Source organism: Pipistrellus hanaki (genome assembly GCF_964339955.1).
Source record: "Pipistrellus hanaki genome assembly, chromosome: 6".
Classification (NCBI taxonomy): domain Eukaryota; kingdom Metazoa; phylum Chordata; class Mammalia; order Chiroptera; family Vespertilionidae; genus Pipistrellus; species Pipistrellus hanaki.
In genome coordinates this window covers 5,894,987-5,919,335 of record NC_140508.1, presented here as the reverse complement: position 1 = coordinate 5,919,335, position 24,349 = coordinate 5,894,987, and the positions used below count along the sequence as shown (strand labels likewise).

Genomic DNA, 24,349 nt, shown 5'->3' with positions numbered 1-24,349 from the left:
GAACCGTGTCCCCAGCTGCGGGGTGGGGTGCGTGGACAGGGCAGGGGGACTGAGGGCCCCGTGGCTCTGGGCTCAGATGAGGGGCCACTGCAGAGCTCTGGGGGCCGAGCTGTCCCTCCCACAGGTGCTGGCCGAGGGGCACGGATAGAGGGCCTGTTGCCCACCACAGGGGCTGCCTACCACTGAGGCCCCTCCCCCATTCTCTGGACAAGCTCCCCTGAGGGCAGGGAGGTGGTGCTGGTGCATTGCCCACGCTGGTGAGGCTCCCACACAGCAGGGCGCCCCCACGGACACCCTGCCTGCTTGCTGTCACCGCGTCCCACGGCGTTCCACCACGAGGGCAGGTTGCAGGCACCTCTGTGTCCAAGGCTGAGCGGGCACGGGGACGTGTGGGTGCGGTGGCCTCAGGCCTGGAGGGTGTGACTGGACACAGTAGGCAGGAGCCCTGGGCAGGGGCAGGAGGACCAGCTCTGGTCGGGGGGAGGCGAGTACAGAGCCCATACGTGCCGGCTCCTTAGACCCCACCCCAGGTGGACACCCTCCCGCACCCAGAGGAAGCTGCCTGAGGAGCCGGCCCGCGCTCCGAGTGAGCCACCACACCCCCTTTCATCCCGCCGCCCCCTGGAAGGCTGCCTGAGTCCAAGGTTTTCTCTGACTGATGTCCTCAGGCCTGGCCCGGACTCCTGAGCCTGGAAGGGGTCAGAGGAGGACCCCTGTCCGGGGGGAGGGGGCTCCCGCTGGCAGGGGCTGAAGGGGGCTCAGGCCTCAGGCGTGCTGCTCCTGGTGCTCACAGACTTGCCCAGGCCCGTCTTCCAGCTCCTCTTCCTGCTCTGTGCCCTGGGGCTCACATGCCCCCCCAGGACTCTCAGGCCTGCAGCCCCAAATAAAATAAAACCCCCAGGAAACTGCTGTGAGTTCCTGCCAGGAAAGCTCCCCTCTGAGTGGTCATCAGGCCCACACCTACTGTGTGCATGTGTGTGTGTTTGTATAATACATGTATGCACACATGTGTACACACGTGTGCATGTGTGTGCGTGGGGGGGGCCTGGAGCTATCAGCCCATGAAGGAGCTCGCAGGGAGAGGGCCTCGAGGAGGCTGTGGCACGCCAGCGCTGGGTCTCCGGCCGGCCTGGCCAGCACCTGGGAGCTTTTTTCCAGGTAGACCTCCACCCACCTAGGCCAGCATTTCGGGGGAGCCCGGAGGCAAGCCTGGAGCCTGGCTCTCTGGGGTCCACAGTGGGCTGGGACAGTGAGTGCCAGTGCGGGATCCCCTCAAAAAGTAGAAACGCAGGGAGAGAACTGCGGGCAGGAGGCTGGCCGGCCCCAAACTGAAGTTCATCTGGGGGCCTGCGTCCCCGCCCCCCGCCAAGGCCGAAGCTGCCCAAAGCAGCGCCTCTGTGGCATGGTCTCACTTTCTGGAAGCCCGTGCCCCCACCTCCCGACCTCCCCCTGCAGCACAGCCGTCCCTGACCCGCAGTGAGGGCGTGAAGGACGCGGGAGCGGGGGGATTGCTTGCAAACCTTGGCTGCATCCTCTCACCAGGCTCCCCTCGCCCTCCTCTCCGGTGGGCCTTCTCCCAGCCTCCAGCAGGGCTCTGTCCTTCACCCGCTTGTCCCTGCCCGGGCAGCTGTCCTGGAGGACTCCTTGGGGAGGACATCAACAAAGTCCCAGGATCTGGATACCAGTGGGTCCTCAGGAACCCCTACCTGGTTGCAGCCGTCACTACTTTTATAAGATGCGGAAAGGGGGTTTCTTTCCACCTGAAAGTAAATGCTTAGCTCAAGAAGCTGGCGTTACTTCTGCCCACGCAGCAGAGGTGACTGGAGACCCTGGCTCGTGGGTCCTCTGGCACCTTCCTGCCCGCTAGTCTGCAAGGACAGCCGTGAGCGGCGGCGGCTGGGCAGGAGAGCCAGAGACCACGTGGCCAAGTGCATCTATGGAGCACCTGCTGTATACTCCCACTGTGAGAAGCCAGGAGAAGGCATGGCCACGCCCTTGAGCCCTCAGAGCCTGCTGGACAAGGGACAGTGGGGCTCTGGAGGGCTGAGGGGCCGCTCTCTGCTGCCCTGGCTACAGTCTCTGTCACCCTCCCTCCGATGTCCCCTAGCTCTTCCCTGACCAGTGCGTGGGCAGTCCTGAAGCCCCATGACGATGGTCACTCAACCTTGGTTTGCCCCAGCCTGTCCACTGCCCTCAGATGGCCTGTGTCACACCTGCTGCGGCTGCGTGCTGGCAACCCAGGCACCCAGACTCCTCTCTGCATGCAGCCTCAACGGGGCACGGAGCTCAGGGCCCTCTCCCCTCCCACATCCCAGACCAGAGAGCGGTGGAACAGCCAAACTGTGTCCCGGCAGTTTGTGGGCCACTAATGCCTCCGCCTTCCCACGGGGCCCGGACAGAGAAATGCAGGCCTCAGTTTGGCAGCTCCGGGTCCGATATTTCCTCCTGTTCCGTTTCCTCTCCCTCCCCAGCCCTCCTGCCAGAGTCAGAGCCCTGTGCTGCCTCCCTCCTGTGCTCGGCTTCACACCAGCCCGTGGCCAACGTGTGCCCCACGGAGGCCCCACTCCGGCCGCCACCTCCTCCCACAGCTGCAGCCCGGGAGCTGGAGATGGCTGAGCCCTCCCCCAACCCCGCCCCCCCTCCTGCCATTCAGAGCTGCTGAGTTTCAGGCAGGCTTGGCATTTGCATTGGAATCAGTGTACTGACTTCTCCCTGTGCTCACGTGGACTCCAAGGCCTCCTGGCCACTCCGAAGTGAGCCCTCAGTGCCGGGGCAGACCTGGTGTGGGCAATCCCACCAGTGGGCCCTCCCTGGGGCCAGTGCCTCATAATTTTAGTGCCTCACTCCCGTCACCTCCCAGGGGTCAGGGGCTGACGCTTCTTTCAATCTCAGTGCTGACACAGAATGTGTATACACTCAGTGCCCAGTCATCCCGCACAGGGTGTGTATATACTCGGTGCCCAGGCAGGCAGAGAAGCATCGGTGACTACCATGTGCCACTCTGTCCTCTGCCTCCTGGGCTGCAGGGCTAGCTGACACAGATGGCTACAGGTGTTCAGGCTCCCCTCGGCCACAGATAAATGCAGCCTCGAGTGGGAGCTGAGAGGACCCGGGGGAGGCGAGGGGAGGAGGCAGCCCAGCCTGGTCCCTCCCCAGGCTTGTGCTGGTGTGGAGGTTGGGGCTCAGGCTCTGGTGTGTGGGGGCGGGGAGCTGGCTGTGAGCACAGGCCAAGTGGTTAACGGAGGACAAACGCCAGACCGGGTCCTCGTCCCGGGAGAGAATCTTGTGAGTTTGTTAGAGCCAACTGTCAACAATTGCCAGGAAGCAGAACCTCAGTGGATTCAGACAACGCTCCGGAGAAAGGTGGGCTTTACCTATTTTATAAATTACATCAAAGGTGAAGACATGGTGGTGACATGAACTCCATTGGTGGTGGATGGGGAAGGCGGGAGAAAGCAAAGCAGGAGACCTGGGATTGGATAGAAAATAAAATGATGGACACTTGCTTCTTTTACACAGGCCGGTGCAGGACAGTTAAGTCAGCAATTAACACCATAATGATAATGAGGGACTCCGCCCTGCACCCTGGCATATTGGCTGTGCCCTGAGGGTTACCCTGACAGTCCACAGGCATGTTATCTTAGATGCAAACAGACAAGAGGCTGGAAATTAATCTTTGTCAGGAAGTACTGGCCTAGGATGTGACGCTGCTGCACTGCTTTCAGTTGGAAGGCTGTATGTAGCCCGCCCTGTGTGGCTGCAGGCCTCCCCTGAGTTAGGTAGCTGGTGGTCCCCGTCCACACCAGCCAGTCTGGGCCAGCACAGCCCGTTCCCTGGGCGGCTCCTGGTATGCAGCTCCTGTGAGCTCTGCGGTGTGCTTGGTCTTCCCAGGGGCTTCCCAATGGTGCTCCCCACAGGCCAGGCAGAGGTGGGTGGCCAGGTGCTGGGAGAGGGGCCCTTAGACTCAGACCTCCTTGGCCGCTGAGTCAGGGAACACGCGGTGAGAGCTTGGCCCCGTGAACAGGCTGAGAGCCACCTGAGGGTTCAAGGTGCTAGCAGTCCTCACAGCGGAAGGGCGCCGCGCCCACCCCCCCCGCCCCCCGGAAAGGCCGCGGCCAGGTGAGGCCCTGGCTGCTGCCAGCTGCTGCTCTCTGCGTCTGCGCCCTCCACTGTGTCTGTACTTGTGCCCAGGAGGACATGCTGGCCCTGAGCCGTGCTGGCAGCCAGGGCCGTCCTGGGGGAGCCCGCTTCCCAGCATAGGATGGGGGGTAGCTGGTCGGGGCCCACGGACTCAGGGAGGCCGAGGTCCGACAGCACCCAAGCTCGCCCTGCTCCAGTGGAACCCTCACAGAGGCTCAGTGGGGAGCCACCCACCCATGGCCATGTGGCAGCAGGAGCCAGGTGGCTGCAGACCCTGCCCTGCTCTCTGCACCCCCCATTTGTGTTCTGGCCACAGCAGACTATTGGGGTGCAGGTGGGCTCATTTGCCAGGAGCAGCGGTGCCTCAGGAGCCTTGGTGTCTCCCAGTGATGTGGGACACGGGGTGCAGGATGGGGTGGGCAGCGGTGAGAGCGTCTCCTTGATCCAGTTCTCTACGGAAATGGTTACACTCACAGCACATTAGTTTTGTGATTTAAAACATTGAGCCAATCTCCAGTCAGTTCACACTAAGGAAATAAAACAATAGGAAGGTCAAGGTAGATCAGGCAGTGAAACCCGAGCGGGGGTCCCAGGCACCAAGGCGGGGCGCCTACAGACACAGCCCCCAGGGCCTGTGGCCATGACCTCCCAGGCCACGGGCCTGCAGGTGAAAGTGAGGTGAGTCCCTTTCTTCAGGCAGCGAGCAAGGATCAGTCCCTAGCTGACGTGCCCTTTCAGAAGCCAGGCCCCTGCCGGCACCGACAAGCCAACCACGCCGAAGCCCACCGGCACATCAGCAACTGGACGGTTGGACGCCACAGCTCCAAGTCCTGCCTGTCACCCGCCCTGAGGGCCAGGAGGGAGGGCACCTGCCATCTGTTTGAGCAGCTGTGGCCTGGAAAGAGAGTGCCTTCGACTGCAGGCCGCTGACTCGTAATGGGGGGCAGATGGGCTGCCCAGTGGGAGAGCCGCCCTGGTTGAAGCTCCACACAGGATGGTGGCGGGCCCGCTTGTCCCCATAAGGCAGAAGCCAGGTTGCAGGGGTGTCTGAGGTGCTGGAGCCCCTCATGGGAATCACCTTCTGGGGGGAAAGGAGCAAATGGGGTTTTCTTAGTCTCACTGAGCCTCCTCTGCCCGATGCCACCCTAAGACTGGCCAGGCCAGGGCATGGTGGGCCAAGCTGCCTGCCCCCTGCCAGTGGGGCCTGAGTCTGGACCAGGGACAGCCCCAGTGCCGGGAGGGTCCCCCCTCTCTCCTGTGTTTATCTTTCTTTCCAGTGTCCCCTAGGCTGTCCAACACATGCTCCACAATACAAGGATGCAGACTTCTACAGCTGCAAATACCTGGGGTGCTGGCAACCCTATGTTCAAGCTCAAATGGAGGAGTCAAGATCTTGTCACCCCCAGGCCCCAGTCACCAGCCACACTCCAGGCCCGGGCTGACCCTTAGTCAGCATTTGCTCAGTGCTCAGCTCAGTCTCTGCAACATCATGATCTTTCCAAGGTGGGTGCTACCGTAGAATGCGAGCCCTTCCTGTGAGAGGGGAGCACCCACCAGGACAGTGGTGCTGCCACGGAGCCCCACTGAGAAGCCATCACCACTCCCAGGCGTCAGCGTCCCCAAGGCGGGGGCATCAGGAGAGCAGAATGAGGGGTCTAGTGGGAAGGAGGGAAGGAGACCAGCAGACCACCACCTCTCCCGGGACTCCCCCAGGGGCACTCTTCTCCTTGGAGTTCTATATTCTGGGCTCTCCTAGAAGGGGGTGAGCTGGTGACACATCTGCATGACCCCCTCTCACTGGAGCTGCATGGAAAGGTTCTGTGGGGAGCACAGGAGACTTGGTTGGAAAGTTTGTAAGGAGAAAATTCTGGAGAAAGGAGTGGGCTGAAGGTGGAATGTTAATTGGAATTCTGACGTAGGGGAGCTTGGCGACGGCGGTGCCCCTAATTGTTCCTTGCCCTTTCCAAACAAGTCTGCACAGTGCAGACCCTCGGTGTTTACTGGAGTCTTTATGCTCAGTCTTTGGGTGTCCGTGCTCAAAGGACACACAAGAAAAGCCTGAAGAGGCAGGCGATCGGGGCTGTCTGGTTCCTCTAGCTAGGCAGTCCCTTAGCCCTCTCTTTCACTGCGAACCTGCGTCAGGGTAATCATTCACCCGTTTCTCAGGGTCTGCTGGTCAGCCCCGGCAAGGCTCTCTTCTGAGCCTCAGTTTCCCTGTCTTCGAGATGTGCTCCAGAATAAATGAGGTCGTGGACACAGCACCCCTGCTCACTCCTCTACCCTCTTGGGAGCTGAGCTAGTGTCCCCTCTGCTCCCAATCTCACAGCAATCCCAGGTCAGGCCAGAGCCTTCAAAGAACTCACAGGCATGGCTCGGTGGTAGAATGTGGATCTATGATCTGGGAGGTCACGGTTCGATGCCTGGTCAAGGCACAGGCTTGAGCTGTGGGCTCGATCCCCAGTGTGGGTGGTGCGGGAGACAGCTGATCAATGATCCTTTCTCATCAGTTATGTTTCTATCTCTCTCTCCCTTCCTCTCTGAAATCAATAAAAATGTTTTAAAAAAAACCAAAACCCACAACCAAAATACAAAGAGCTCACAGCCAGAAAGATGTGAGCAGCAGAGGCACATTCAGGTTGCTATGGAAACGTGCAGGCTGCGGGCTGGGGCTGGGCCCCAGGTCTCCGCTGAGGTGTTGAAAGATGAATGGGTTCTGAGCAGATCAGGGGGAAGAGGCGGCGTGGGGACGTGTGCTCTGAATGATGACGAAGCGGCTGGGATACTGCAGAGGAGGCGCCCGGTGCACACAGGTGCAGATGGCTCTGTAGGAACCTCTCGCAGAACCAACAGCAGGCCTCACGGTCGTCTCCCTGGCGTGGTGTGTGCAGAGGCCCCGCGAATGCCAATTCCTCCTTCTGTAAGCACGTGCTCCCACACCGCGCTCCTGTGACGCTCCAGGCAGACCCAGGCCGGTGTGGGCGTCCCCGACTGTCAGCTAGGCCAGGGGCCAGGGTCCCTCCGGTGGGCACATGAGTCCCCTGCTCGGTCTGCACTCAAGGTTCCCTAAGTGTCCCGAAGCGCCTGGCCTCAGCCTGGCCCTTGGCAAGTGCTGGGAGCAGGTGGCTGTCCTGCCGGGGAGTGGGCACCAATAGAGCTGCGATTGGAATAGGGAGTCTCAGGCGATCACAAGGCCTCAGCCCTGCACAGAACCCCTCCCCGGGAGCGCCTGGGGGTGGAGCCAGCGGCAGCACCGGTGCGGTGCGGGCTGTATGCTGTGGCCCCTCTTTGGAGAGGCAGGCGCCGGGCACCTGGTCTGCGGGAGCAGCAGGAGGGGTAGCTTTGTTCTCAGGCTCACTTAGGCAGCCAGTGCTGGCCGGATGTTTGTCCTCTGGGTGCCGCCTCGGACCTCCCTCCCCGTTTTCTTCCTTCTCTGTCTGACCCACGGTGGCCTGCCCCACGGTGGCCATCATTTCTCCCTCCTGCCTGCAAGTGCAGAGCAGCCCAAACACCTGGATCCTCCCGGCCTGAGTGCACGGGGTCCTGGGAGGGTGGGGTTGATATGTGGGGCCTGTGAGCTTGGCCTCCCTGGTGCCCACTTACAGGCCTCTATCCATCCATTACCCCCAGTCATCCACCCGCGCCCCCCCCCCACACACACACACATTCTCTCGGTAAACACATGTGCACAGCCACTGCTAAGAGCAGTCACTCTGTGCAAAACCCTCATGAACTCACATTTCGGGGGTGGGGAGGGAAGAGACCCCTGGGAGACATGCAGTATGATGCCTGGGGTGAAGAGTCCTAGGGAGGGAGAGGAAAGGTGGTGATGGAGCAGAAGTGAGGGGCTGGAGAAAACACATCTGGAAAGCTGTTGTGAGGGAGCCCACGCTTTGCCTGTGTCCCCCCTCAGGGTATTTGGGTTTTAAAGGCTGTGGCTGACCCAGGGAAGAAATGGCAGTGCCATCGGTGGGCCGAAGGTTTGGGCGGGGCGGGAGGGACCGCCTGCCCTGTAACTGAGGCCTGGGTGGAAGGTGAAAGGACATCACAGAAGCCCCCCTGGTCCTGGTGCTGCTGGCCTCTCTGCTCCCTCCCAGGCCGCCTCCCCTGGGCCCCACGCGCTTCCCCCACACTATGTGCGGCTTGGACTGGGCTCCCACCTCTAATTCAAATCCAGTTTATGTCAGAGCTGTTACCATGGAAATGTCCTTGGGCCAGGGAGAGGGTAGAGGGCAGCAGCAGGGGAGTCCTTCCTGCAGACACTGTCCACTGCAGAGGGGCCAGCATCGGCTGGGGTGCCCGGGGGAGGGGTCTTGGAGGTGCTAGCTCCCCAACCCCCTCCCACGATCACCCTCCCAGGGAGGACATGTCCTGCCACACAGGCCGGAAGCTGGCGGCGGAGGTGCCCACGCCCCAGAGTTGGTCTCACGTGTCTGTGAGCCAGGGCTTCCTGTCCTGGGAAACGGTTTCAGGAGCAGCAGGGAGGGCCTTGAGATCTAGAGTAAGACCAATCCAGAGGCTTCCATGAGCGAGGTTCCCCAAACCAGTGAGTTCCAGGGGCGCAGGTGGGGAGAGGGCCGTGCAAATAGATGAGCAAGGCCAGTGGTCGGGTCAGCAGAGCCAAACAACAACGATGGAAATTCCTTTTGAGAGCCCAATTTTTTTTTATTTTTTTTTGAAGGTAGTTTAGGCAGCCGCCATTTTTTTTTTTTTTAATATATTTTATTGATATTTCACAGAGAGGAGGAAGGGAGAGAGATAGAGAGCCAGAAACGTCGATGAGAGAGAAACATCGACCAGTTGCCTCTTGCACACCCCCTACTGGGGATGTGCCCGCAACCAATGTACATGCCCTTGACCGGAATCGAACCTGGGACCTTTCAGTCCGCAGACCGACGCTCTACCATTGAGCCAAACTGGCTTCGGCTGAGAGCCCAATTTTTTAAACTTAAACTTCTTCTAATGCCACTTCTTCAAAATAGACTTGCCAGGCCTCGGTATTTTGTGGAAGAGCCACACTCAAAGGGCCAAAGAACCTCATGTGGCTCAGGAGCCGCAGTTTGCCAACCACGGAGCTGGGCCAATTAATGGAGCTGCGTCAGCAAATCCACGTGAGGTTGGACAGAGTGAGTGCGCTCGCGGGCTGTCCTGTGTCTGCCACACCAGGGGCAGCGGCCCGCTGCCTCCCAGGCCCTCTGTCCGAACTCACCTGTGGGAAGGGCCAGGAGCCACCGTCTCAGCTGCCTGAGCCAAAGGGAGGGAAACGGCTCCGTGCCAGCCGCCTGCAGCTGCCGCAGCCTCCCTGTGCACGCTCGGCCCAGGGCGGTCCCGCACCCACCAGGCCAGGGGTGGGCCCAGCCTGACTGCTGGGGCCTTGGGCCCAATCGGCGCCAAGTCTGAGGGTCCTGGCGTCAGAGCTGCCTGAAAGTAGTTGTCATAAGTGACAGGTTTAGAGAAAATAGTCCAGGCTGAGTAGTCTCTGCAGGTGAGGGCCAGAACCTGGAACTTCAGCAAACTCCTAGGCACCTGGCCAAGTAAGTGTCCATGCTCCCTGGAGCTGCGCTCCCTGTGCCCCTTCCTGCAGAGCCGGGCCCAGCTTGCCATGCACTGCCTCTGCCTGCCTCCAGCCTAAGCCTCCCGGGAGCACGGTGCTGACAGGCCTGCGGGCCAAGCTGAGACACAGGCACGGGGGCATCCTCACCTCACCGGACCACAGGACAAGCCCCACCACACCTCGCCTCCCAGGGCTGCCAGCAGCGATGCCTCTGCCTCACAGGCACCTGACATGGCTGGAGCGTGGTTGGCTCTCCCACCAATAAGACTGGGAAGCCACCCTAACCGGTGTGGCTCAGTGGATAGAGCGTTGGCCTGTGGACTGAAGGGTCCCAGGTTCGATTCCGGTCAAGGGCATGTACCTTGTACCTTGGTTGCATGTACCTACTGGGGATGTGCAGGAGGAAGCTGATTGATGTTTCTCTTTCATCAATGTTTCTAACTCTCTATCCTTCTCCCTTACTTTCTGTAAAAAATCAATAGAATATATTTTTAAGTTTGAGAAATTGGCTCTGCAAACTGTCCCATCCAACACTGTCCCTTTGGCTTGTGCTGGACTTCTCTTCAAGACAGAAAAACAAAGGGGCTGTGCACGCGCCCCACTCGGGAGTCACTAGCACCCGCCACCCTCCCTGGGAGTGGGCTCCGGCTGGTCCACCCCTGGTGTCTGCTGCCATGAGGGGGCGGGAGTGGTCCCGGGCCCTCCTCCTCTCCCCTCCCTAGCACCCAGTCAGGGCCTGTTCACCAGCTCCTGGTCAGTCCAACTCTCTAAGCAGCTTGGAGAACATTCCAGTTCCTGGCACAGAGCTGGCTCATGAAGGGCAAAGAGATGCCAGAGGAATCCAGGTCTGGCCGTGCCTGTTGGGCCCGGTGGCTGGAGAGGAGGAGGCAGCTCTAGGGAGTCAGCAGAGGGCCAGCTGCCAGCCTCAGAGGCCAGGGGCAGAGGTGCCTGTGGGGTGGGCAGATGCCAGGTCAAGTTGCGGGGCTCTTGTGTGGATTGTGCACCCGATGGGGCAGTACCTGCCCTCAAGCTGGTTCAGGAGCCCCCCATTACCTTCAGGTCTGGAATGCGGGCTTTGGGGGAGTCTTGGATAGGTCTGAGGGGTGTTTATCTTCCAGGTTAGGGGCCTCAAGGGTTACTAGGGGGATCCAGCCTTGGAGTGGCTGCTGCTCTGGAGGGCTGGGCTCGGGGTTCCATCCTGTGGGTGATGGGCACACCGCCTGGGTGGGGTCCTTAGGCCTTGGTGTGTGGGCTCTGCCCGGCCTGGCGAGGAGGGGCCTCTGAGAGCTACAGATATCCCCAGATGCCCACCTTGCCCTGCCAGGACTGTAACTTCGAGTCGGCTTAGTAAGGGCTGTGGGGGCCTGGTACCAGGCTACCTACCTGTGAAATAGGATGAGCACGGCATTGCCAACTTGGGCAATATTTGGGAGGTGGAGAGGCTGTGGGGAAGGCAGAAAGGGCCAGCTGGGGCCCCGTTAGCAGGGAGACCCCATCAGCATGCCCTGTCCTTAGCCATCCTTCTGCCCTCACCATCCTTCTGCCCTCACCGGCCCCCATGGTCCTGCAGAGTGTCCTTGGCCGGGGCACAGCCAGAGGCAACCCCAGAAGTCTAGGGCTCTTAAACCTGCTAAGGCTGGCGAACAGTTCAAAGTGGTGGCTGGTGGAGGTAGCTGCTGGCTGCCACTCAAGGTTCCGGCCGCACTGCGGCCTGGCCTGCCAGCTCCTTGGGGCTCCCACTCCCCACACCGCCCATCTCCCCATTTTGTCCAGGAGAGTCCGAGGCCAGAGGGAGGAGCACACTAGCTCCGAGACGCCAGGCCACGGCAGCACCAGGCGGGGGGGGGGGGGGGGGGGGGGCGGCTCCCGGCTCTTCGCGGCTCTAGGGCTGGCTGAGGCCACGCCTGCGCCCGCACAGGTGCTGAGGGGCGTCTTTGTGGAGGCCTGGCCACGTGGTGGGTGGAAGGGCCTCCTCTGCCCGCCCCCTGGGCTCATGCACTTGCTGCCCGCCTGTGTTGGCCGCAGTGTTCACGTGTGTGAGCTCAGGCCTGCAGAGGACCAGGGACGGTGCTCTCCAGGCCCGGGCTGGCGCTGCATGCTTGGGCTGGGCAGGCAGCTGGAGGAGCCTGGGGGTCGGAGATGGGGCCTCCCAGGGGCAGGCCATCCACCGGAGGGGAGGGCAGGACTGGCAGCCAGTGGCTCCGGGCTCTGCTTAGGTCACACATACTCCTCACATCCTTTTCTGGGGGGATCAGCCGAGTGGCCTGTCCCAGGTGGACCTGCAGGACAGCAGGACCAAGGGCAATGCCTGGGGACATGGTCTCTTCTCCCCAAACCGGCTGACTGGGGGCTTGTCCCCTGGAGGAGCAGAGGGAGCACCTAGGCCCGTGCCTTTGGGAAACGAGCCACCCTGACCGCAGTCTGGGCAGTGATGGGCCCGGTGCACACCGAGGTGCCTTTAGAGGGGCTGCCCAGCTGTGACAGCAGTGCATGTCGTCTGGGTGCCCCTTCCCCACCCCCACCCCCAGCTGGGGTGCCCCCTTCCCCACCCCCACCCACCCGGAGGGCCAGCGTCAGCTGCCTATACAGTTGGCCAACCCTTGTCCTCACTTTCCTTCCGGAAAGGTTTGGGGCCCTGTCCCATCTCCCTGAGTGCCTCTGGGCCTCCCCTCCGGCTCGGCTCCTCCGGAGAGAGGCGCTCCCGGCCCGTGCGCAGCCGGCCTGGCTGTGGGAGCGCGCAGGGCCAGGGGGCCACGGCCGCTGCTGCACCGCCACTTCTCCCCTCGTTTCTGCCCCAGGACGAGAAGAACCAGATGATGGCGACGAATGTGTGGGTGAGGCAGGTGAGTGGGGTGGGCGCGCCACAGCCACTGCCCCATCCCTGCCCGCCCTCTCTGCTGTGTTCTCCCGCACGCAGGAGTGGCAGGACTATAGCTGTGCTGGGAGCCCGGGGAGAACGTGACTTCCATCCGCGTCCCCTCCGAGCTCATCTGGCGCCGGACAGCGTGCTCTACAACCAGGGAGGGGGGTGGGCCAGCCAGAGGCGCGTGTCTGGACCCACCCACAGCAGCTGGGAGAGCGGGGCCTGGGGGCCACCTCCTGGCTCCACCTCGGTCTCTCTTGCCAGGAGCAGGGCAAAGGGGCTGGCACTGCCACGGTGACTGCAGGCCCCAGAGCTTCCCCCAGCCAATCTGGAGTCGTGTTCAGAACCCCCCTCCCCCGCCCCACACGCTGCTCTTCCTTCCCGAAGTCTAGACGTGCAGGCGTCTCTCCAGGGCCTGCCGGTCCGGCTCTTGGGCCTGGTCCCCCCTTTCCTCTCCGCAGCCCTCACCGCAGCCCAGGCCCAGGCCCAAGCCGCTCCCCACACTCCCACAGGAACAGCCCAGCAAAATCTGGCAAGTGGACGTGTCCTGTGCTGGCGCCAGGGGTCCCAGGCACAGCGGAGGCAGGCACTGGGCTCAGACTGTTCCTCTCCCGGACCTCACCAGGGTCCCTGTCCCCGGGCAGCCTGCATCCTCCCACGTTCCCGGCCTCTGCTGTGTCATCGCTGGATCCACGCCTGCAGCCAGGCTCTACGACAGTGGCTCTCCCCTTCTTGGTGCCACGGCCCTTTAGTACAGCTCCTCATGTGGTGGTGACCCCAGCCATCCGTTATTCCACTGCTCTTCAGAACCGGCACTTTGCTTCTGTTAGGAATAGCAATGTAAATATCTGTGTTTTCAGAAGGTCTTAGGCTCCACAGCAGTGGTTCTCAACCTGTGGGTTGCACAGCTAGCAGGGTCGCCTAAGACCATCGGAAAACACAGGTTTACATTGCTATTCATAACAGAAGCAAAGTGCCAGTTATGAAGTAGCAATGAGAACCACTGGTCTAAGACAAGCACTTAGTTCCCCCTCCCCCTCCCGTGTCCGTTCCTCCCCCCGCTGCCCATCTGAACTGAACCGCAGCCCTGCCTCCCCACAGCCCTGCCGCAGCCCTCCTCCCTGGGCCCGGGCCTGACCTACAAAGGGTTGCTCTTTCACTAAGAACGTCACTGCTTGCAGCGACGGCCTGTGGGGCCGCTGGGAGAGGGTTTCGGGATTCATTAGTGAGGTCGGGGAGCGGAGTGGGCGGGCAAGCTCTCTGCTCTCCACAAACCACTGGTCTGAACCATGATCCGGAGTCCTCCAGCCACCTGGGGTCCATGTTCAACTCCCCAAGACAGCCCCCGCCCCGCCCCCAGCCCTCTGATCCCGAGAATACACATCAGCTCAGCGTCCTGGGACCCAGGAGAGCGTCCTGGGACCCAGGGGAGCATCCTGGGACCCAGGGGAGCGTCCTGGGACCCAGGGGAGCGTCCTGGGACGCTAGAAACCTCCATGTGCTCTGGGGTCTGTGCACGCCCCCCAGGCTGCAGCCCAGGAAAGGGGGCTGCCACCCAAACCCTCCCCCCTGCGCTCCCTGCCAGGACCTGAGGGAGGTAGCAGGTGGACACCAGCTTCTCTGTGGGGCTGTGGTCAGTGCTGACTCTGGACATGGCCTGGAGCAGGGAGGGTGAGGAGCTGGTGGACATGGCCTGGAGCAGGGAGGGTGAGGAGCTGGTGGACATGGCCTGGAGCAGGGAGGGTGAGGAGCTGGTGGCTGCGGGCAGACGTGCCCGAGCACGGCTGCGTCCAGGCTGAGCTGACAGGTGAGGGAGGGCGCCTGTAGGAAGGGGGCACTCAGATGACACGCATTTCTGATGGCTGCGGTGCGTCCCCGGTTTGGAAGCCACCCGGTGAGGCTGCTGTCCACCCGAGGCTTTTCCACAGGGTCCCTTTGGGGCAGAGGCTGTCACGGTCCTGGGGCATCTCGGGGCCCGGAGCAGGAACCTGGACCCGCCACGGCCCCACATAGAAGGGCTTCGGCTGGACGGCCGACCCCAATGCCACACCCTGCGGGCTGCGGGTGTGGGAGGGACACACTGCCGGCCGCACTCATCTCTGCCAGGCACAGAGGAGCCAGCGGGGAGGGTACCGGCCTGGCTGTGGGGTCACAGCCTTGCTCCTGCTGCCCTGCGAGGTGGCCCCACGTGCAGGGTGGGACCATGCAGTGCGGGGCTCACCTGCGCTGAGACCAGCGGAGGCGGGCGGCACGGTGCGTGCGGGGTGCATGGGGCCGAGGAGAGAGTTCCCGTGAGCGTTTCTGAGCCGAAGGCGGCAGGTCTGCCGAGGGGCTTGTGGAATGGCTGCCGCCACCTCCTGTCAGTGGGCCGGAATGCTGTGGTCAGAGTGGACAGCCCGGGCCTCGTGGAGAAACTGAGGCTGAGAGAGTGGCACAGGCCCGGGCCTAGACTCACGACCAGGTGTGTGCGTGGTGGGTGCCCTGGGGGGCAGGTGCCAGGGCCCCTGTTCCCGAGTCTCTCCCCTCTCTTCCTGCCGGGGCGGACGGGGCCTTCTGTCACCCACCTGACGAAGGCCCACCTGCTCCATGACGGGCAGGTGCCGCGGATGCCGCCGCCGTCTACAGGCGCTCCTGCAGCATCGATGCTACCTCCTTCCCCTTGGGCCAGCAGAACTGCACCATGAAGTTCGGGTCCTGGACCCACGACAAGGCCAAGGTCGACCTGGTGAGCATGCACGGCCACATGGACCGGCTGGGCTTCTGGGAGAGCGGCGAGGGGGTCATCGTGGACGCCGCGGGCACCTACAGCACCAGGACGTACGAGGGCCGCGCCGAGGTGTACCCGACATCACCCACGCCTTCGTCATCGGCGCCTGCGCTTTCACACGGCCAGCCTGCTCGTCTCCGGCCTGCTGCTCTCCCGCCTCACCCTGCTGGTCTCCGGCCTGCCCGCCCAGGGCCGCGAGAAGGTCACGCTCTGCATCTCCGTGCTGCTGGCGCTCACCGTCTTCCTGCTGCTTCTCACCGAGACCGCCCCGTCCACCCCGCTGGTCGTCCGCTCGCCGGCGAGTACCTGCTCTTCGCCATGGTCTTCGTCACGCTCTCCATCGCCGTCACCGTCCTCGTGCTCAACGTGCACCACCGCTCCCTGCACCCACGCAATGCCCGCCCGGGCGTGCCGCGTCTTCCTGGACCCGGTGCCGCGGCTGCTCTTCATGGAGCGGCCGCCGCGGTCAGGGGCAGCTGCCAGCAGCTCGTCGAGCCCGTCACGGCATGGCCGGTGCCCCTCGCTTCTGGCCGGAGCCTAAGGAGGAGCCAGCTTCGTGAGCAGAGTCCAGAGCCAGGGCTCCCCGCCCACCCCGTCCTTCTGTGCCCCCCTGGACGCGCCAGGCAAGCCCCACCGGCCTGCACGGCGCCCTCAGACTGGGCGTCCGCTCTGCAGCCAGCAGAGGCCGAGAAAGCCAGCCCCTGCCCGTCGCCCAGCCCCTGCCGCCCCACCACCCGGGGGCTCGCCAAAGCCCAGTCTCTGAGCGCCCACCTACGTCCAGCCCCAGCAAGGCCCCGGAGGGCGGCGTCCGGGCCGGTCTCGAAGCATCCAGTGCTGCGTCCCTCAGGCCCGGTCACCTCCCAGGCCGGTGGCCCCATGGCCAGTCCCTTCCCTCCTTGAAGGCTTCCTGGGCTGAGCGCCCACCCACAGAGCAGGCCTCTCCCTGCAGCTGTAGGTGCAGGCAGCCGCCCACGGGGTCCTCCAGCACAGCGCTCAGGGCCCCAGGGCCGAAGCGCCGCCCCGCCGCCCGCCCCGCCACCGCCCCTGCCGCGGGCGCTGACCCGGGCGGCTGAGGGAGTCCGCACCTCGCAGACCACCTGAGGGCGGAGGACGCCGACTTCTCGGTAAGCCCTGCCCTGGCGCATCGGGATGCTGACGGAGGGAGTGGCTGGTGACAAAACTGGACCCAACCCGGCTGCCAGCTTTGGGCAAGCCCCACCCTGGCCTGCCCCCTCTTCCTGAGCCCCCGGACACCAGGTCCCTGGGGTGGAGCTGGGCAGGCGGCCCAAGCAGCTTTGGAGCAGATCCTGGGACACCCCTCTAGGCTTCGAGACCGAGGCGCCGACGGGAGGGCCCCTAGCCCACATCCGCAGGGCCTCCGGGCCGGCTCCCTGGCACGGGCCCCGGGGAAATGACGTGACTTCCCGGGTGCCCGAGCGGCCTGCCCGCCGTGGCGCCGCGGTCCCTGCAGGCCCTCATCCTCAGGATGGCCCCAGCGGAGAGGCAGGGAGCAGCGTGCCTCCGCCACAGCGGCCTGCAGCCTTTCCGTTTGTAAGTGACCGTGCGCGCAGGTGCCCTGGGAACAAACAGCCCGTTTAGGTTCGGTGCAAAACCGTCAGGCCACCTGATCATTTTAAAAATCAGAGAAAATGGCGGTGAAGAGCCCATTTTTCCTCCGCGCTCCACACGGGAGCTGAGCCCTGCCCTCGCCGACCTGTCTCACTCACGAGGGCCCGATGCCCGTCCTTCCCAGTCCCTCAGGCGCCAGCGGGCCGCCACCCGGGACCCGCTGGGAGGCGAAGCCAGAGGTGGTGAGGGGCCGGGACCTCAGGGCGGCCGCTCCCCCCACAGCCACTCTGCCTCCGTGTCCCGTCTGCAGACAAGACGGCGCCGCCCCTTCCCGCCGGCCGCTCACGCAGGTGCCGTGCTCGGCGTGCTTGCGCGCTGCGTCCATGGCCGCCCGCCGGCTCTGCATTCGGGATTCCCCCTGAGCCCTGGCTCCTCCCTCCTCCTGTGCTCACAGCACCGGCTCTGCCCCACCCCGCAACCTCGGGCCCCCTGAGCAGCTGACTCCTGAGCACCCACGCAGGAGGGGAGGGCGGTCAGGCCTCAGCTGTCACTCAGACACTGGGCCCCTGTCAGGCCTTGTCCCTCAGGGTGCTCCTGGCCCTTGTCCTGCGGCCAGGGGGTGAAAGTCGCTCTTTCTGGGCTCGATTGGTCCATTAGGAAAATGGGGGTGCGCAGGATGGCCTCCAAGGCACCCCTCAGCTTAGCAAACCTGGAGCAAATTCCACTGTGAGGCAGCCTGGTGCTCCTCCATAGACACCCACCCCCACCCGCCTCGGGCCCAGGCACCCGCCAGGTACAGCACAGGCCCGTCTCCCACGGCAGCCATGATGTGGCCACTGTGAGAGTGCTGCCCCCTCCGAACCCGGCTTCAGGGACACGTGGCTCTTCGGCTCCCTCCCCGCTCAGCACCCGGCAGGTGCACCGCAGCCCTGGCGGCCTCGGCTGTCAGCAGAGCACCGGGTTCTAGAGGGTCCTTGCCGCCTGTGAGGTGCGTGTCTGCGTTGCGGTGAAGGAGGCCTGGCCGTGGTCACCGACCGCATCTTCCTCTGGGTGTTCGTCTTCGTCTGCCTGCTGGGCACTGCCGGCCTCTTCCTGCCGCCCTGACTTGCCGGCACTATCTAGGGGCCCCTGCGAGCCACGCAGCCTCCGCGGTCTGCCCCTGCACCCGAGGCACTCCGCACTGTACCGGGCCACGCACCTGCCAGACTGTCCCCTTCTGCTGCTGCCTCCGGGGAAGCCGTGTGGCTCAGGCCGGGACCTGCCCAGGAGGCAGCGGCCGGGAAGGCTTGTTCTCACAGAAGGTGGCGGCGCTGCCTGAGCCGCAGCCAGGGCCGCTCTCCTCCCAGGTCCCAGCCGCCCACGCCCCGGCCACGCCCTTGGCCCTCTCAGCCGCTGCCTCCTCCCTGCGGGATCCGAGGCCCCTGCTGTCCACCCGAGTGTGGGGACACCACCTGCCCCTGGTCCTTGGGCCTCTCTTTGACCCCACAGAGGCCAGTCACAGCCATGAGAGTCTCACTTGCCAGGTGGGCCTAAGCAGGGGTTTTATTTTATTTTATTTTAAAATATATTTATATTGATTTCAGAGAGGAAGGTAGAGGGAGAGAGAGATAGAAACATCAGTGATGGGAGAGAATCATTAACTGCCTGCCTCCTGAACACTCCCATTGGGGATCAAACCTGCAACCCAGGCATGAGAAGTATGTGTAGATGCTGTGATTTCAAAGGAATTAGAATGACTTTTTAAAAAGGAAAAATGTATCTTTTTGTTGGGGTTAGCTTTCAAAGAAGTCCCTTCCAGGAGCCTATCTGCTTGTTCTAACAACATGGCTGAATTGAGCCTGGGATTGAGCCTGGGACCCTTTAGTATGCAGGCCAATGCTTTATCCACTGAGCCACACCAGCTAGGATTCTTTTTGTTTTTTAAAAAAAATATGTTTTATTGATTTTTTTACAGAGAGGAAGAGAGAGGGATAGAGAGTTAGAAGCATCAATGAGAGAGAATCATCGATCAGCTGCCTCTTGCACACCCCCTACTGGGTATGTGCCCACAACCCAGGTACATGCCCCTGACCGGAATCGAACCTGGGACCTTTCAGTCCACAGGCTGATGCTCTATCCACTGAGCCAAACCGGTTTTGGCTTGACTTGTTTTGATGAATTCATGAAAACCTAAGTTTTGTCCCCAGGGCCCTTGGGAAGTGGAGCTGTTAGACCTGGTCCTGCTTGGAGGAGATTGGGGGCAGGACCCCAGAGGGAGAGACTCCGGACTTGGCGAGTTCAGATGTTTGCCTTCCCAGGGTCCCGGGGGATCCCGGGCAAGCTCTTTGCAGGGGTCATCGGTCCCCATGGTAATGGAGTTTGTGAGGACCTCAGAGTGTGGCCCAGGGGAACCTCCACAGGCCTCCTGCCCTGCACTCCTCTCTCCAACAGCGGGAGGCCAGCTCCGCCAAAGGGCCTCTCTCCCAGTGCAGGGCCCTCTGGCCAGAGGTGGAGGGGCTGCCCCAGAAGGAAGGTCCTGGGGGCCTAGTCTCACCCCAGGGCAGAGTGCTGGGTGCCACCCCGTGTCCTCCTGACCCTGGCACCAGGTGCTGTGATGATTTGGAATCCTCAGTCTCCAAGTAGAGGTGGCAAGAACACCGTGCCCGGTCCTGGGTGGCGGCAGGAGGAGGCAGCTGTCCCTGCTGTCCATGGTCCAGTCCCTCCTGCAGGGCAGCCACGGGCGGCAGCAGCACCCCGCCCGGCCAGGGCCTGGGTCGCCAGGGCCTTCGAACAGTGAGTGAACAATTCAATGAAGTTTGGAGCCGAGTGGGCCTCGTTGTGGCAGAGGCCAGATTCCCTGGCGGCAGCTGGAGGGGCTGCACCCTCACCCGGCACTGAGACAGGGACCTGACTTGGGCCAGGGGTCCTCTTCCTGAGAGGGGTGCAGACCCCAGAGTCTAAGTCCTGGTGCTCTCTCCTCCTGGCCCTGGGCCCTGCGGGCCCTGCTGCCCGGCTCTGCTCTGCACCTGCTTCCTGGGGCGCCGAGCATCATCCCAGGACCCTGGTCCAGTTCACCCAGCACAAGTGGGCCTGTGCGGCGGGGACACCAGGCCCGGGACATCAGGGGGTGGATTCAGGTGTGAGCGCCTCCGTCGTCACATGAGCAGACTCGGCCGCCAGACGCACGGGCCCAGCACCGCCCTGGCGCCGGGCCCCCTGAAGATGTGCTTTTCTGGGTCGCCAGGGAGACCTCGTACAAAGCTGCTGGAACTGGACAAAGGTGTCAGGAAACGCCCAGAAATAACCGAGCGGCATGGGCTCACCACAGCCAACTGGCCAGCCCCGGCTGCCTCGGCGTGTTTCTGTCATGTAGGCTTACACAGGGAAGTGCATGAGCTAAGCCCTCGAGTGGGTGAGTTTTACTAAAATTTGACACCGAGGACCTAGGGCACCATTCCACCCGCAGAATGCCGCCCTCCCCCTGCCCCCCAGCAGTCCCCTCCTGCCCCCCCACCTGGGCTTCTCCGCCAGCAAGTTTCTGCTCCTGAACTTGGGTAGGGGCCCTCCTTGCTGCCTCCCTCCTCGTGTTGAGACTCACCTGGCCCTGTCTCGTCCTCAGACAGTCCTGTTCCAGCTGTGAGCAGAGTTCTTCCCCTGAATACATGAACCGTGATCTGGTCTCCGCTGTCAGACTCGCGCGCTGTCGTCTTCGTGGACTTCCTCTCGGCATCACCATGCTTTTGTGATGTTCTGACATCTTGGGGCCTTACGGAGCCAGGAGTGGTGGACACTGCCCCATCCAGGGCCCTGCTCCCCCGCCCCTCCCCTCATCTCACTCACACACCAGGCCAGCATTTCCCATCCTAGATCGCAGGGATGACAAGGAGGGACGGCCCAGGGCCCGGAGGCCCGCTGGGACTGTCCTAGCTTGTCACTCCTGAGCTGTGTGCCTGGCTGCCTGGCCCTCCCTCGCCGCCTCCGACCAAGGCCCGAGCTCCCCCACACAGTGCAGCACGCCCCTGCTCTCTGGAAATTAAGTAACAGGTTCTCTTCTCACGGCATTGGCCCCTTCGGGACATCCCTCACCACCTTTGTGAGACACGATGGCCCCGGCCTGTGTAGCTCAGGTGTTAGAGCGTTGGCCCGCACACCCAAGGTTAGCGGGTTTGGTCTGGTCAAGGGCATGTGCCTCAGTTGCAGGTTCAATCCCTGGCTCCAGTCAGGGTGCGTGTGGGAGGCACCCAGTTCATGCGTTTCTCTCACATCCGTGTTTCTCTCTCTCCCCTTCCCTCCCTCCTTCCACTCTCTAAAATCCAAGGAAGAAAAAAAAGAGAGAAGTCGTGATGGGACCCAGAGCACTCCCAGGTACACACCTGGTGGGGTCCCTAGGTCACGGGGTTGCGGAGGCTCCCCAGAGCGGCTGCCGCTTCGTGAAGGCTGGAAGTTGGCTTGTTGTTCTTGTGTGGCTTTCGAGGGTGTGAGTCCCCTGTGTGCTCTGGGCCCAAGGCCTGTGTGTCCCCCAGGGGCGCCTCTCCCTGTGCGTGAGGATATTTTCACCGGCTGTGTCTCCAAGGGAAGCTTTAATTCTGATGGGGCACTGTCATTCTGTCTGTCTGTGGCTGTCTTGGGGTGCACCCTGCCCTGCCTTCTGGCATCAGGACGTTTACAGCTGTCACATGTCATTAGGGTGACCATGCTTTTCTTTTTTCGTTAATCCTCACCCCATTGATTTTTTTAGAAGAGGGTGGGAGGGCGGGGAGGAGAAGAGAGAGCAATGATGTGAGAGAGACACGTCGATTGGTTGCCTTCCGCATGCACCCCGACTGGGACTAGGGATCAAACCTGCGGCCCAGGTGCATGCCCTTGATCGGGAATCGAACCTGAGACCCTTGCAGGGGATGCTCTAACCACTGAGCATGCTAGCCAGGGCTCCCATGTTTTCTAATTAAGTTTTGTGCCTGGTGTAGACAAGGGCAGGGCCTCAATGTTTCTGGTTCGAACCTAGCAGTTTCGAACCATTTGTTGAAAACACGGTCCTTCCCCAGTAAGATGCCTGGCCACGTGACCCCTGATCTGCTTCCTGGTTTCTTGCGTGTTGGGTCCTCTGGCCCGTGGGAGCAGAAGTGCCCCAGTTTCTGACACATTGGAGACACCCTCCCCCCGGTCAGACGTGCCGGGCCCTCCCTCGGGCACAGGCCGCTCCGGGCCTGTGGCGGTGCCTCTGCTGATCCAGAGCCGCAGGGGTTGATAGGAGACCCCAATAAGGCTGGTGTGCTGCCGCTCGGCGTGCTGTGGCCCGGAACAATCTAGAATTCCGGGCTGCTGCGGCACCGGTCTTCGGAGGGCTGGGCTCTTCGGAGCGGCTGTGCTTCCTGCGTGTCAGGTCCCGTGTGACTCCGTCCGTCCTTCCTTCCTGCGGGACGCCCCTCGGGCCCTCCTTGGACTGGGCCTCGTCACGCAGGGCGGGTTTTATGGGACAAAGTCAGTGCTTTCCTTCAACCCCTCTGCCTCTGCCGTCCGGGGCTGTCATTGTGTGGGGTTTAAAGTCTGTTCCTCTGGCCTACGTTTTGTGTGAATGAATCTACATTTAAAAAACCAACCCCGTTTGGCCTTTTGATCTGAGATCATAAACTTCCTCTAATTCTCAAATCTTAAAAAAAAAAAAGGACCTTTTCAGCACTCCCACTGGCCTGCTGGCCGCCGTCTGGGCTGTGCTCCGTCCTCCGTCTCCGGGCGGCCCTGCTGACCGACAGCCCCCGCTGTGCCTGGTCACTCGGCCACCGGCTGGCTGTTCTTCCGATTTGTGTTCTGCACCTCATTTCCCGGTCTTCATGCCATTGATGCCACGTCCCTCAGCGCAGACCCCGCAGGAGGTCGGGCTGGGAGGGCCGTCCTCCTCTCCTGCCCCGCTGTGCTCACGGTGTTACCCCTTCCCCGGGGACTCCTCTCCCAGGCCTTAGGAGCACTTCGCACGAGGAGGCATGTGAGAGCGTGTGCACACATGTGCGTGTTAGCAGTGGCAGGGTGCATGGGAGGGTGTGCGCATGTGCAGGTTTGTGCTGTGAAGGCTTCACAAGGACCCCTGTGCAGCGCCCCCCTCGCCCAGAAGGGGGGTCCTGGGCACAGGGCGCAGCAGAGGTCCTATGCCCACTCCAGCCTCGTTCCCAGGATGGTAGCTCCTTCCCGTGGTGACCAAGAGGCATCCCAGCCCTGGCCTGTATTCCCCAGTGGTTAGAGCATCTGTCCCAGCACCAAAGGGTCTCTGGTTAGATTCCTGGTCAAGGGCATGTATCTGGGTTGCAGGTTCGAACCCCAACCGCAATCCAGGGTGTGAGAGAGGGAACCAACTGATCTCTCTCTCTCTTTCTCTCTCTCTCTCTCCCTCTCTCTCTCTCTCTCTCTCTCTCTCTCTCTCTCTCTCTCTCTCTCCACACACACACGCACTCCTTCCCCCTATTCTACTCTCTCTGAAAATCAATGGACAGAATATCCTCAGGTGATTAAATAAAAATCAAGGTGCTGGCTCCGTGACCAAACACCCCACTGGCCCAGGGTCTTCTGGCCTCACTCTCTCTGCACCCACACCCTCCGGCCTCGGGACGCAGTGCTGGTTCGAGCCAGGCCACCTTCACCCCCAACCCTCCGGCTTCCACTCGCCTCCCAGATGGCGGAGCTCACACTCTGCCCCTGAACACCAGACTCACCAGTCTCCTCCCCCACACACCTGCTCCTCTCCTCCACCGCTGCTGGAGGCCTGGCCCGCTCTCCAGCCCGGCCTGTTCTTGGGGTACCCCCAACCAGTGGCTTAGCCAGCAGCCAGCCCCAAATCTGCGCCCCCTCCCGCCAGCTCCTCTCAGTGAGCAGCAGGAGAGGCCCCTAAGCTGGCTCTCAGGCGGGCACAGAGTCCCGCTCAGGAGCCCGTGGCGCCCAGTGCTCCTCAGGAGAACCCCGACTCCCTGAGCCCGGGGGGCGCCCCGCTGACCGATCCTGGCCTGGGCCGGCCTCTGCCATGCCGGTCCTGCCTGGCTGGCCCAGCCTCTGGCCTCGGGGGCTGTGCCCCTGCTGTAGCCTCCTACCATCTCACACCGCGCTGGGTCTGCCCCTGCCCCACGGTCCCCGTGGAAGCCCGTGGCCACTGCATGAAGGAACCCCACCCCAAATTCTGCCTGGTGTTCAGAAAACCACTGGGTGTGGAGTCACCGCAGCTGTGAGAGCTCCGGTGAGAGGCGTGCTGGGAGCCTGCCGGGCTGCTGAGACGCCCGGACGCAGCCTCCGGGCCGAGCCCAGTGGCCACATGCCTCTGAGGGTGGCTGGGCATGTTCTGAAAGCCCACCCTGCCCAGGGACCCAGCGTGTGGCCCGGCCCGCAGCACTGAGCCTGAGGGAAGGGCGCTGCCTGCCTCGAGGGAAGGGGGGCCCCCAAGGCGACAGGGAGACCGCGGGGGAAGGTGGGAGTCTGACTCGATTAATGGACGCACACG

General features: G+C 62.6%; 1 protein-coding gene across 1 annotated transcript; it reads left to right on the top strand.

Annotated features, from left to right (window-relative positions):
* Window positions 1–12,201: 12,201 nt before the first annotated feature.
* Window positions 12,202–17,994, top strand: CHRNA4 (cholinergic receptor nicotinic alpha 4 subunit; the record flags this gene model as incomplete). Its single annotated transcript, XM_084888332.1, is given in 23 exon segments — window positions 12,202–12,534; window positions 12,609–12,620; window positions 12,626–12,683; window positions 12,686–12,719; window positions 15,100–15,167; window positions 15,170–15,397; window positions 15,400–15,417; window positions 15,420–15,605; window positions 15,608–15,698; window positions 15,700–15,782; window positions 15,785–15,814; window positions 15,817–15,870; window positions 15,873–15,950; window positions 15,953–16,090; window positions 16,093–16,131; window positions 16,134–16,175; window positions 16,178–16,207; window positions 16,210–16,320; window positions 16,323–16,352; window positions 16,355–16,399; window positions 16,402–16,445; window positions 17,075–17,132; window positions 17,903–17,994. Coding segments are annotated over 23 exon segments (1,599 nt in total). The 5' UTR covers window positions 12,202–12,504.
* Between the last annotated feature and the right edge of the window lie 6,355 nt (window positions 17,995–24,349).